Source organism: Sphaerodactylus townsendi, linkage group LG06 (assembly GCF_021028975.2).
Source record: "Sphaerodactylus townsendi isolate TG3544 linkage group LG06, MPM_Stown_v2.3, whole genome shotgun sequence".
Taxonomy (NCBI): domain Eukaryota; kingdom Metazoa; phylum Chordata; class Lepidosauria; order Squamata; family Sphaerodactylidae; genus Sphaerodactylus; species Sphaerodactylus townsendi.
This window is the reverse complement of record NC_059430.1, coordinates 31,042,432-31,054,895: the sequence shown is the minus strand read 5'-3', so window position 1 is coordinate 31,054,895 and position 12,464 is coordinate 31,042,432. Positions and strand designations below refer to the sequence as shown.

The window sequence follows — 12,464 nt, the reverse complement described above, 5'->3', positions numbered from 1 at the left end:
TGCATAACTGAAACCAACTTGTCAGGATCAAACTCAGATCATAAGCAGAGCTTTGACTGAAGTATTGCAGCTTATCACTCTGAACCATGGAGCTCCTAGGTAAGTTTTCTGAAGGACAACTCCCAGACCTTCTCTAGAAAGGAGAAGCTCAGATCTTGTGACCATAATTGGAGAGGGTGTTAGAGTTACTGAGGCCTAGTTGTAATCTCTCCAGTTAGCTGGCTGTGTGTTCCAATAAACACAATTATTTTGACCTCTATTGCCTCCAACATTGGTCCTTTCCCTCCCTAAAGATATAATATGGTGTGGAGCCACTACTAGTTATGGTATTCATTACTTCATTTATATTCCACTCCCCTCTCAATAGAGACCCAAAGTACAACACAACATCCAGTCCAACAACTTGTGGTTAGGCTGAGTATGTGTGACTGGCCCATGGTCATCCAGCAAGCTCCTGTGGCAGAGTGGGGATTCTCACCTGGGTTTTCCAGATGCTAGTCTGACACTCAAACCAGTATACCATGCTGGCTCTCATAGCAGAAGATGTTACTGAGCTAGGTGGACCCATGGTCTGACTTGGCATAAGGTGACTTTCCTATGAAGAAGAAGAAGAAGAAGAGTTTGGATTTCTATCCCCCCTTTCTCTCCTGTAGGAGACTCAAAGGGGCTTACAATCTCCTTGCCCTTCCCCCCTCACAACAGGCTGGGATTAAATGAGCACAGGAGGAAATTGAGCCCCGCATATTACTTCACACCTGCAAGACTGCCTTTCCCCATATGTCCACCAAAAAGCTTTGCACTCAGCCAACAACTATGGTGGTCTCTGGCCAGAAACAGTCCACCTGTCCTCAACCAGGGCCAGAGCCTTTTTGGCCCTGCCCCCGGCCTGGTGGAATGCTCTGGCGGAGCGAGACCAGGGCCCTGAAGGATTTATTGCACTTCTGCAGGACCTGGGAAACAGACCTGTTCCACCAGGCCCATGTTTGAGGATAGCAACGGTTCCATTCTTACTGGTCTTCTCCCCTTTCCCTCCCTCAACACATTGGATAATGATTATGTTGATGTGGGGATGATAACATCCGGATGGATTTATTTAAGGATGCCAAAGTATGCTACAGAAATTATGAGATTTTTTTTTTTGTCAGATTTGACTAATTTTGTAATGTTGGTGTTTTATAATGTTACTGTTCTTTATTGTAAGCCGCACTAAACCCTGTTTGGGGGAGAGCAGCCCAGAAGACCAGTCAATCAATCAATAAACCCTGAAGTCTCAGGAGATACTTGTCTCAGCTTGATTCTATCACCCAGAGCTTCTCCAAGGTAGTCGTCCCCCATTAGAAACTTCTGTGGCAAGTTAAAGGCCCAGCCCACCTCCATATAATTTTTCAAAATTTTGCACAGTGACTTGCTTTCCCCTTTCACAGTTGCAAGAACATTTTCTTTCTCAAAGAGTGAAATTGATTAAACGTCTGGTCCAGTCAATTTTTTCAGCATTCCCTTTTCATCAACTTAGTAAGCCCCTTCTGAATCACAACGGGGGAAGGGGGGAAATGGCAACTGTGAGGGTTGCCAGACTGAGCCTAGCAACCAGTGGGAGTGTTGAGATGTGGGGACACAGGGGCATGTGACATCAGCAACGGAAATGACATCACTACATCACTTCCGGGTGGAGTTTCCATTGATTCCTAGAGCTACCATTTATCGCTTCTGGATTGCACATGGAAATGGCAAATCGGCTCAGGGGCTGGCAACATTTTTTCTTCATTTTTCTCCCACATAGCAGGCAATGCAGAAGATCAGAGGCCGGGCAACCCTAGCCATTGTCATTCTATAGAAATAATTACTTGAAGGAATCAGGGTCCTAAGTTTCCTTCACATCGACTCCAGCTACTTTCAGTGTAAACTGTCAGTGCAAAAACGATGCTAGCCTTTACTACTGGTTCTAAGCTTGTTTCCAGGCATTACTAGGTGCCTGAGGTATGAGTTAAATATAAAATACTGGGCACCTAGACAAAATGCTCAGCTTCCAGTTATCATATAAATGGAGAGTTATGGGATTAATAAAATGCCTAGAAATATAAGTCAGACAGTCATAATGATCTTAGTGTGTAGTCACAGCGCAGCACACAACGATCTGAGACAAACCCGACTTCCATTTCGGACTCATGAACACAGCAATAACATTTCTTGTCTGGCTTTAAATGTGTTTGGGTTGCTGATCCTATGGAATGCTTTTTATTGGTATTTGTAAATTGCATTTGGTTGCTCTGCAGGGTTTTTTTAAAAGACCACTTTGAGAGCCTCTCGGGGGTGGAGGGATGCGGAGGTGTTAATTAAGAGGGGAGGAAACCAAAGCGCAAATATTCAGGGCTTCAGCTGCCCCTTAATTTCATTGCGTCGGGTAAAATGAATCCAGACACTTGAATGAGGGCATTAAAAGCATCTGGGTGCGCATTCTTTCAAAAAGTGGTGTCCCCGGCAATGCAAAGCCTACTGGAATTTCACAGATGATCAGTGTTGCAAATGTACAACTGTGGTGGAATCCAAGCATCCGAGCTTCCTTTTCAAGGACAGATAGTATTTTCTCAGCTCTCATAATTCAAAGGTATTGCTGGGGAAATGCGATTCCTCCTGTCAGCAGGTTCATTGCAGCCTGGAGTATTGTCCATAGGGCAGTTATATGACATGAACATCACATTCATCTCGTTGAAAAGGCTTGTGAAGCCACTGACCATAAGCAAGCAAGCAACAACCTTCCTCCACCACATCCGCACCTTGCTGGGACTCTGCCTGCAAAGGAGCTGAAACTGACAAACATCCTGGCAGAGTACATTTTTCACCCCATCATGTCTATCCTGGTAACCAGCCTCCAACCTTTGATCAAACAACCTGGGTGGTATCATCAGGAGAGTCTCCCAACAAATTCCTGAAATTTTGGGGCTGCTAGCCTAAAAACTGCACCCCCTGCAGGCCAAAAACTGGAAAAAACACTAAAAATACAAAAAACCCACAAATAGGGGTGGAGCTTCGGATATGTAATGTTGGGGTTTGAACCCGAGAACCCCCCCCCCCCTTATCTACGTCCTTGATACTGGATCAGATCCTTGGCCCATCTGGTCTCCTCCGATTGGCAGCAGCTCTCCAAAGTCTCAGGCAGTGGTGTTTCACATCATTTACTGCCTGGCCCTTTTTAACAGGAAATGCTGGAGATTGAAACTGGTGTTAGAAGTGAAGGGATTTTCACTGCCTCTGAATCTCAAACTTCAGAGTAGGACTTAACTAGGGAGTCAGAGAGATAGAGGGGTCAGTGCACTGGGCATCCTCTCTGCCGCTACGAGACTGTCCCTTTGATGTGTAGATTGCTACGCTCAGGAAACTTCCTTCTTCCTTTTCACACTTTTGGTCATGTTCACACATTCTTCTCCATCTTGCAACCATGAGGACAAGATGCAAGTCCTATATCTCCCTCCATCCTAGTTAGTTAGACTAGATCAGCAGCCACATCCAAAGCCCTCAGCAGTGGGATGTGGGACTTCTGTGATGCCACCCCACTGCCTCCAAGAGGACTCTCCAGTGGGGCAAAAAATGCACACAAATGCCACTTCTGGAAAGCCCTCCCTAGGGCTTACAGGCTTTGTCCAAGGGCTATGGTGCTGTGCTCCCAGGCTGACAAACATCAGCTCTGCCCCTGGGAACGCCCCAGTCTTCCCCCCCCCACCCAAGCTGGTGTCCAATTGGATGCCAGCGTAGCTCTGTCATGGCCCGGCTTTCTGGGTTTTGCAGTGGTGCAGCTGAGGGGATAGCGGCCACCAACATGCCCACCTCTTTCACCAGGGTAAGTGTCCCTGGGGAGGGTGAACCTGGTGGTGCAAGGCTGCACCTCTCCCTCAAGCCCTTTTGGCCAATCTCCCCAGATCGGGCTGTGGGAAACTAAATTTACTCTGTGTCCTATACAGAAATAGAGTTCCTATGATAAATAGTGATGACCTGAAATGTTAAAAGTTAAAGGAGAATAGTCAGCTTCCCCCCCCCCCCCCCCCCCCCGCCAACACACACACAGTTGCACCGGCTGTTCCCTCTGCCCCTCTTCCTCTATTCCTGCTCCCCCTTTATCTGCCCTCTGCCTCACCTCCCCTTTCCTGCCCAAACACTGAGGTCTCGCTGGCATCACGGGACTTGTGCTTGCTTGGGCCATGTCTCCTGAGTCCTCTGGCTAGCCTGCGGACCTCCTTCCCTGCACTGAGCCACCGCTTGGCTTCACACAACTGGGGAATCATTGCTGGGGTCATTGCTCAGCCTCCCTGCCCAGGCCAGCATTTTACTCCTCCTGCTTACAGCCTGAGCATCCACAGCTGCCTGTCCCCACCCTCCAAAATCAGGGCGGGCATAACAGTAAGTTACTTTCTCCACAGACTTCCTGGCGGTTGAAAATGGGGTGGGGAAGGTCAGGTCCAGCAGCATTTCTTTGCCGGTGGCTGTGGCTATTCCCCATACGTTCAAGAGGCACCCCTGTGGGACAGTGGCAGGTGGCGGCTTCAAGTCCTGGGTGGGGGTCCCTGCCTTGGCACTGGGCCCGGCTGCTTTCCCAGGACACCTTGGCTCCATCATCAACCAAAAGGGAGACTGCAACCAAGAAATCTGAAGGAGACTAAGAAGGGCAGCCATGAAAGAGCTAAAAAAAAGAACCTTAAATGTGTGGATGTGTCACTGGCAACCAAGACCAAGTCGACTCATGCCATAACCTGTTACTATGCATTGTCGAGAAATCTGGGCAATGAAGAAAGCTGATGGAAAGAAAATACATTCCTTTTAAATGTGCTGTTGGAAGAGAGTGTTACGGATACTGTTAGCTGCCAAAAACAACAACAAACAAATGGGTTCTAAATCAAATCAAGTCTGAATTGTCCCTAGAAGCTAAAACGACTAAACTGAGTTTATTGTATTTTGGTCACAGTACAAGGAGACAAGAATCGCTGGAAAAGACAATAATGCTAGTAAAAGTTGAAGATAACAAGAAAAGTGGAAGACCCAGTATGAGATGAACTGACTCAATAAAGGAAGCCATGGTCCTCAGTTTGCAAGACCTGAATGAGGCTGTTAATGATAGGCTGTTTTGGAGGACAAATAATTCATTAGGGTCGCCATAAGTAGAAAGTGACTTGATGGTGCTTAAAATATAATATAAAAAATATATAAAAATAATAAATTAAGTGTGTTCATTTAAATATATAAAACGGCTCCAAGTAATTTTGTTCCTGGCACACAAAAAGATTTGATATGTGTGCATCCTTTGTATTACTCTGTATCCTATACAGAAATTGAGTTCCTTCGATAAATAGTGATGACTTGAAATGTTAAAAATTAAAGAATAGTCACACACACACACACACACCCCGCCCACACACACACAGTTGCACTGGCGGTTCCCAGTGTATCCTATACAGAAATTGAGTTCCTATGATAAATAATTTTCGATTTCGAATACCTTTAATGGCATATAAATATGATAAATAATGATAGATAGTGCTGAACATGATAGCCTTTGAGCAGTCTGTTAAAATACCAGATTTGATATATGTACATGTGTGTGTCTGTAAAAACAAAAACAAAATAACGAGCACCTTCTACATGCAAAGCAGAGGACCTTCTGGTGAGCCCCCTGGAAACGTCCCCAGGATTTGCTGCCAACTTTTGGAAGACTTGCTTTTCAAAGCGTCAATTTCTGTTCCTGTGCAATCCCCCTCTTTGCAGGCTGGGCCCTCCCCTATTGCATACTGAAGTAAGCACAGGCTGCAGTCTGAAGAACAAGATTAAATGGGACTTAGTATTGACTACCCACTTAGGACTGCTCCAATAGTCTGGGTTTAGGAACTGGCATCATAGTTACCTGATTGGCATTACAATCACCCTTCTTCTACCACAGGTAGATTAAATGTCATAGTGTTCTTTTGATTGATGACTTTTGACTCTGCCAAAACTAAAATACATAGTTTAAATGACCAGCAGAGGAGGTGGTAGAAGTGCAAAACAACTATCTTTTTCAGCCCTCGGGTGTAATTTGAAATTTCCTCATAAAAAATCCCTGCACATACAAAGTCCTCAGTGCTAGGCAGTTCCTTATCATCTGTTAGCATACTGGTATTAACTCCTATGGGGAATGTATATCCAATCAGGGATCCCAGCAGTTGTTAGCACTGGTACTTGCACTCTTATCCTCCAATGCCATGTAGATTATGCATGAAAGTCAGCCGTATATCTGTGCCAGTTTCTGTACACAATGTCAGTATATTGTACCTTGCTTGTACCTTGCTTATCTATTCTGTCTCTATCAGCTTTGGGAGAGAGCAAGGGGGAGAAGCAGAGCTCTGCAACCTTACCCACTCAGCAATGAAAGCAGCAGTGGCCCACACATTTTTACAAGTTATCACAGCAGCCATAAGAGCCAGGAACTTGTTTCTTCCATACGACAGATGAGAATCTGAGGGCAGAGCCGTAATGGGCTAATTTTGCACCCAAGGCAAGAACATGAAATTATGCTCCTTCTAGTTTCCTAGTAGTTATTTTGGTAGAAACATTAATACAAAGATAACTAGAGTAATAGAATCATAGAGTCGGAAGGGCTATACCAACCATCTAGTCCAACCTCCTGTTCAGTGCAGGATCGGCCTAAAGCATTCCTGGCAAGTGTTCATCCAGACTGCCAGTGAGGGGGAGCTCACAACCTCTCTAGGAAGCCAATTCCACTGCTGAAAATGCATTTTGTAATGCATTTTTCCTAATACCTACCTGGCACCTTTCAAAAGGTTTCCTAATATCCAGCCGGTACCGTTCCAATTTCCCTCCTGACACAATGTTTACTTTGGTCATGATACACTTTTTCTGCACTCCTCAGCTTTGTGTACATGAGGCCTTGCCCATATTAAAGCTTTATCTGAGGGCACTGAATTTGCACCCCAAAACAATGTTTCAGTGTGCGTGGTGTGTGATGGTAGCCCAGGTTATAATCACTAGTGTGTAAGTGAGCACATTTCATAATGAAAATGTATTCCTGTGGTATAGGTAATGAGAGAAAAGTACTATGCCTTCTCTACAAAGTAAGGGGCACAATGCTCCTGCAGAGGAGTGTGACTTCTGCAAATTTCTGTTATCACCGATGGAATACTATTACTCTCAAGCATTGGGATGCACCTTTGCTCTGATCTTATGTGTCAGGTTGACACAACGGTCCCAAACACCAGGTTGGAAAACACAGCTGATCCTTTAAGCATGGTGCCACTTGGTCATGTGGCGGCATATACAGAAGGAAGACCATCAGTTTCTCTGATGATTATTAGCCCAACAGGATAGTGAGGGATTGTGTTATTCAGCAGTAAAGCAACTGAGCTATAAATCAAGAAACCCCCAGTCTAAACCTTCCTTCACTCCATAGGGATATTAATTCTGCCCTACTTTATAGAGTTACTGCAAGGCTTATGATGGAAGCCATCCTGAGCCCACAAGGGGAAGGGGGACATAGTAATTAATAATTAATTAATTAATAATTAAATGGCAGAAATTATATGTCAGTTATAAAAGGGAGTTTTACCTTTATAGCTGTGTTGAGGGCCATTTATGTACTTGCGGTCGACTTCACATTGAGCTCACATTCCTTTCAAATTGGATTCTCTGTAATACACACGTTTTCCCCAAACGCATCACACCTCAGATCAGAGAATCTGTGCAGTTTCTAAAACCTCTGAAAACGTGACTTTTCCTCTTGCTCTGTGGGGAAAGTGAAGGGAGACAGCATGAGTTTGGCTTACACTGTGTTCTGTTTTATGGATTCAGGGAAGATGAAGAGTTAGTGTTTATATCCTGTTTTTCTGGATAGGAAAGTATCTCAAAGTGACTTATAATTATGTTCCCTTTTCCCTCCCCACAACAGGTACCCTGTGAGATAGTTGGGGCTGAGGAGGTTCTGAGAGAACTGTGACTAGCCCAAGATCACCCAACAAGCTTCATGTGGAGGAACAAAGAATCAAACCTCAAATCAAGTTCAGATTTGAGTCCTGCCACTCTTAACCACTACACTATGATGGCTCTCTTGCTCAATAGCTCTTTTTGATGCCATTTTAACATTGTTAATTTATGATGTCATGATTTTATGAGGGAAGGGAAGGCAGCATAGTATATAGTTTAATCTTGTCAGATCTTGGAAGCTAACCAGGGTCAGTAACTGGAAAAACGATCACCACTGAGGGTTCTGCAGAGGAAGGCAATAGCAAACCACCTCAGCTTCTCACTTGCCTTGAAAGCCCTTTTGCTGGGCTTACCATAAGTCACCTGCGACTTGACAATCCTTTTCGCATCATGATTTTATGATATTGTTGTTACTTGTAAGCCATCTCAAGCAGGACCCTGGAAAGATGCCCTATAAATTCCCCAAACAAATCCTAATAAGAAATATGTGTGCAATGAAACTCTCAGCAGTCACCTTTAAGTCAATTAAAATCAATGCATGGTCTTATGATTACACTGCTGAAATGATTTGAACCCTTTTGTAGGTTTTGTGTACAGCTTGGGACCAGCATAACTTGACTATCTTCGCCCATATGAATCCACCTGTCCACTAAATCCATCTTCAAATGCCCTGCTTTGGCTGCCCCTACCATTTGAGGGTATGTGCATGGCTACCCAAAAAAGGGCCTTCTCAGTTGTAACCCAAAACTTTGGAACCCTCTCCAGGGAGATTCGTCTGTCTCCTTCCGTCTTCCACCAGCAGGTGAAAACTTTTTTGTTTCATGTGGCTGACCCCCAGTAAGCTCTTGGCCTTCCTCCCTGGTTGTGCTGCGTCTGTATCTCTGTACAGTTTCATTGTACTATGAAATATTTATCTACCCATTTAAAGTGCTGCTTTAATGCCTCGATGTTCGCCACCTCGGGGACCCTATTTGGATGGAAAGGCAGCACCAAAAGGTTTAAAATAAATAAATAAACCTGGCATTTCTGCTTTTTTTATCTGAATGAAGGAGCCTTGACTACTGAATGCTTCTTTCCTTGAAAACTATGTTGGTCTTGAAGGTCTTACAAGACTCAAATCTTGTTCCGCTGCTACAGACTAACACAGCATCTGATTGTGCTTCCAATGTTAAGCTTTAAACAGAACTATTAATATTCCTACTGTGTATCAAATAGAATTTATGCTGTTGTTGGTTTATTCATCTGGAAACCTATATACAGCTCTCTGGAGAGAGAAAAAAAATACCCCCAGTAATATTCCCTGAATATCTGTTGTTGTGCACATGGAACTGTTGTGGATAGAGGGTCTCTATCCACCTATCTCCCCACCTACCTCACAGGGTGTTTGTTGTGAGGGGGGAAGGGCAAGGAGATTGTCAGCCCCTTTGAGTCTCCTGCAGGAGAGAAAGGGGGGATATAAATCCAAACTCTTCTTCTTCTTCAGACAGGCCCTGGTGAAGTGGTTTTATATTTCCAAGATCACCCTGGGAAGGGAAGCTTGACTGAGGTCGATTTAAGGGCAGTTGTTCGTATACTATGAAAATAACTAGGTATTCTGCGCTAGCTGAGTGCTGTAAGATGGAAAGTCTTCTAGGAAGTGAAAGTGAGAGAAAGGTTTTTCCAAGATCCCTCAGGAAATGTCCTGAAGACAACTTATGAGAAAGGAGTTGGCAGTGCCAGGGCAGAAACTGAGCAAAAGGGATGGACGGCTTAAAATGAACACAGGAGGGGGCTCACCGGCTGTCACCCTCAATATATAAACACCCTTTTGATGAGGCTCTTTTCAAGGGGGGGTAGACAATCGTAAAAGCAACAGTATTTGTTTATCACACAATGCATCCCCTAAATACACATACTATTTATAGCAATTTTTTTTAATATAAAGGAAGAAGTAACATGCCAGAAAATCGTGTCAGCGAAACAAGGCTGTAAAATGCAACCAGGAAACAGAATACATTTTAAAACTGTACCTATTTGATTTTTTTTTTCTGGAAAAACGTCCTGATCAATTTCCTTAAGAATCTATTGAATAGTCTATCCTGCTACACAGCATCTGTCGGTCTGGTCAGCCAGGACCTCTAATAGCCGATTCTGTTCGTTCGTTTATCTATCCAGCGACCCTCTCTCTAGTTTTTCTCTTAAGCGGTCCCCAGAATTGGCTTCCCCAACGTGTGCTCACTCTCTTCGGATTCAGCACTGCATATTCAGAACGCGCTATAAATATGCTGTGCGGAATTCAAATCCGCCTTCGCCTCCTGCCGCCGCTGATTGCAAAGTGTTTCCCCACCAGGTTTCGCGTCCTCTCGGCTGCGGGCTTCCCTTTCTCCCCAACCCCCGGGTTTTTCCCTTCCTCCCTGGGAAACTGCGATCCATGCCATCGGCGTTTGATTATTTGAAAACTCCCTCTGCTTCTCCCCCCCCCCCCCCCCCCCCCCGCGGTCCGTCTCTCTCCTCCCCTTCTTCCCTCCCCTTCGGCTTTTCCCCTCCCCTCTCTGTGTCTCCTGCTCTCGCTTCCTCTCGCCTCCTTAATGCAACTTTTGCAGAAAGCCCCAACACGGAGACAGACAGACATGTTGAGCTGAGAGCTTCGGGGGATCGCTCCAGTCCCCCCTCCCCGCCCCCCAAATCCCAAGTCAGGGGGGACCTCCAGCCACCCACACCCCCCTCCCCACTTGACCTGTCCACTGTGCGACGGCTGCCCCCCGCCCCCCCTATCCCGGGCTCCCTTCGGGGCTGGTGGGGTCTTGCGCTTTATGGAGGGCTCGGTGGGTCTTTTTCCCCTGGCCTCCCCCCCGGCCCCCCCTCGATGAATTGAAGCAGTGATGCAGGAGGCTGCCGGCCGCCTCGGCTGCACGGAGAGACACAGGCTCAAGATGGCAGATTTCGATTGAGTTTAAAGGGGGGGACCCTGAATCCGGCTTCGCTTCTCTTTCGTTGCCATGAATAACAGACATCCTTGCGCCGATGGCCCCCGTGTACGAAGGTAAGGCAGCTTTTTTCCGGATCTTAAAAAAAAATCCTTATTATTGTTTCTCTTCCTGGTTAGAAAGCCAGCCGACCAGCAGGATTTAAAAAAACGGGGAGGGGAAGAAGAAAAATTGATGACCATCGATCTGCCCCCCCCCCCCCGGCTTTATTGCTACATGTCTCTCGGTGTGGATCCCTTTGTGCGTTCCCAAAGAAATTAAGGGAACGGCTTTCTTTTTTTCTCCCCCCCCCCAAAAGAGCAGGTCTGAGGCTGTTCCTTCTCCGTCGTCGTCTCCCCCCCCCCACGCTCCCCGCCCCCTTTTCAGATGGTCTTGAGAAATCTCTCTCCTCTCCGAGGGAGGATGCTGGAAGTGGGCAAAGTGTCGCGCCGGTGGGAACAATGAGCCTGACGCGGGTTTTGCCCCCGCAGCCGCAGCCCGCGTCGGAGCCGGAGCCGGGCTGGCCGCGCGGAAGCTCCGAGGCGATCCGTGGATTCCGCACGACACGTTTATAACGAGTTCCAATCGTTCTAAATGAACTCGTTTTCCCGAAAGGAAAATGAGCTGTGCGGAATCCACCATTGTATTGTTTTATAGGGGCGGGGGGTGATCTCTCTACAGGTCGAGTGTGTGCCGGTGCATAGCAAGAGAGGCTTGCGGAGTTGTTGTGTGGCTTTTTCCCAGAGGCAGCCGGTTAGTCCTTTCAGTTTCGTGCTGAAACGAGCCCGGGTGGTGGAAGGGTCGGAGGTGACAGCGGAGTGCCCGAAGTTGGTTTGTCAGGTTTGAATTGGCAGCGAGCTACAGGATGCCTGGCTTTAAAATAAAATAAAATAAAAAGAGCCAGTCGTGTAGCTGTGCCATCGTCCTGAGCTGGCATGGACCAAAGCGCGTTACATAAATTGCACAGGAGGAATTAGAGAGAGAGAGAGAGAGAGAGAAGTCCTCCTGGTTGATGCTGGTTTTTAACTCGCGAATCGCCTCGCCTGATCCTTTGTATAGTAGCCCAGCCGGGAAAAGGGGTCGCCGTAATGCCCGGGCGAAGCTGTGGTGCGTGGGAAGCGCGACTTGGCACCTTCCGAGGAGGAAGAGGAGGGCGATCAAACTTAGGGAGAAAGCCGGGCTCGGTCGAGCAGATCTGGGTCTTGCACCAGCCGCTCTAAAGTTCCCGATCCGGGGTCGATTCGAGTCAATGCGCGGCGTGTGAAACACCGGCGATCTTACAGAAGAAGCAGATGCGGCCGGCGTGGCTGACGCGCTGGTTGCGCTTTCGCGGAAAGAAACATATTGGGGGTTTCTGTCTCCCCCCCCCCCCCCCCCATTTAGAAAGAGAAAGCTTGCAGGTCAGACTGGTATTCCATTCTGTATGGCAAGAGAAAACGGCGCACGGGATTGACACCGGGGTCCGCGAGCGGAGAGACGAGAATCCCGCTGTGGCTGCCAAAGGCAGCCGGCGAGGAGTTATATTTGTATTATTAAAAACTGTGTGTGTAAAAAGAGGCC

At 46.7% G+C, this 12,464-nt stretch overlaps 1 protein-coding gene across 2 annotated transcripts in view; it reads left to right on the top strand.

Moving 5' to 3' along the window:
- The first annotated feature begins 10,485 nt into the window (after positions 1-10,485).
- HIPK2 (homeodomain interacting protein kinase 2) overlaps positions 10,486-12,464 on the top strand; it is a 177,571-nt gene continuing 175,592 nt past the window's right edge. For both annotated transcript variants that reach the window (XM_048499564.1, XM_048499563.1), the window contains exon 1: positions 10,486-10,981. In XM_048499564.1, coding sequence (XP_048355521.1) covers positions 10,963-10,981 — 19 coding nt within the window. In that variant the 5' untranslated portion in view covers positions 10,486-10,962. The remainder of the gene's footprint in view (positions 10,982-12,464) is intronic.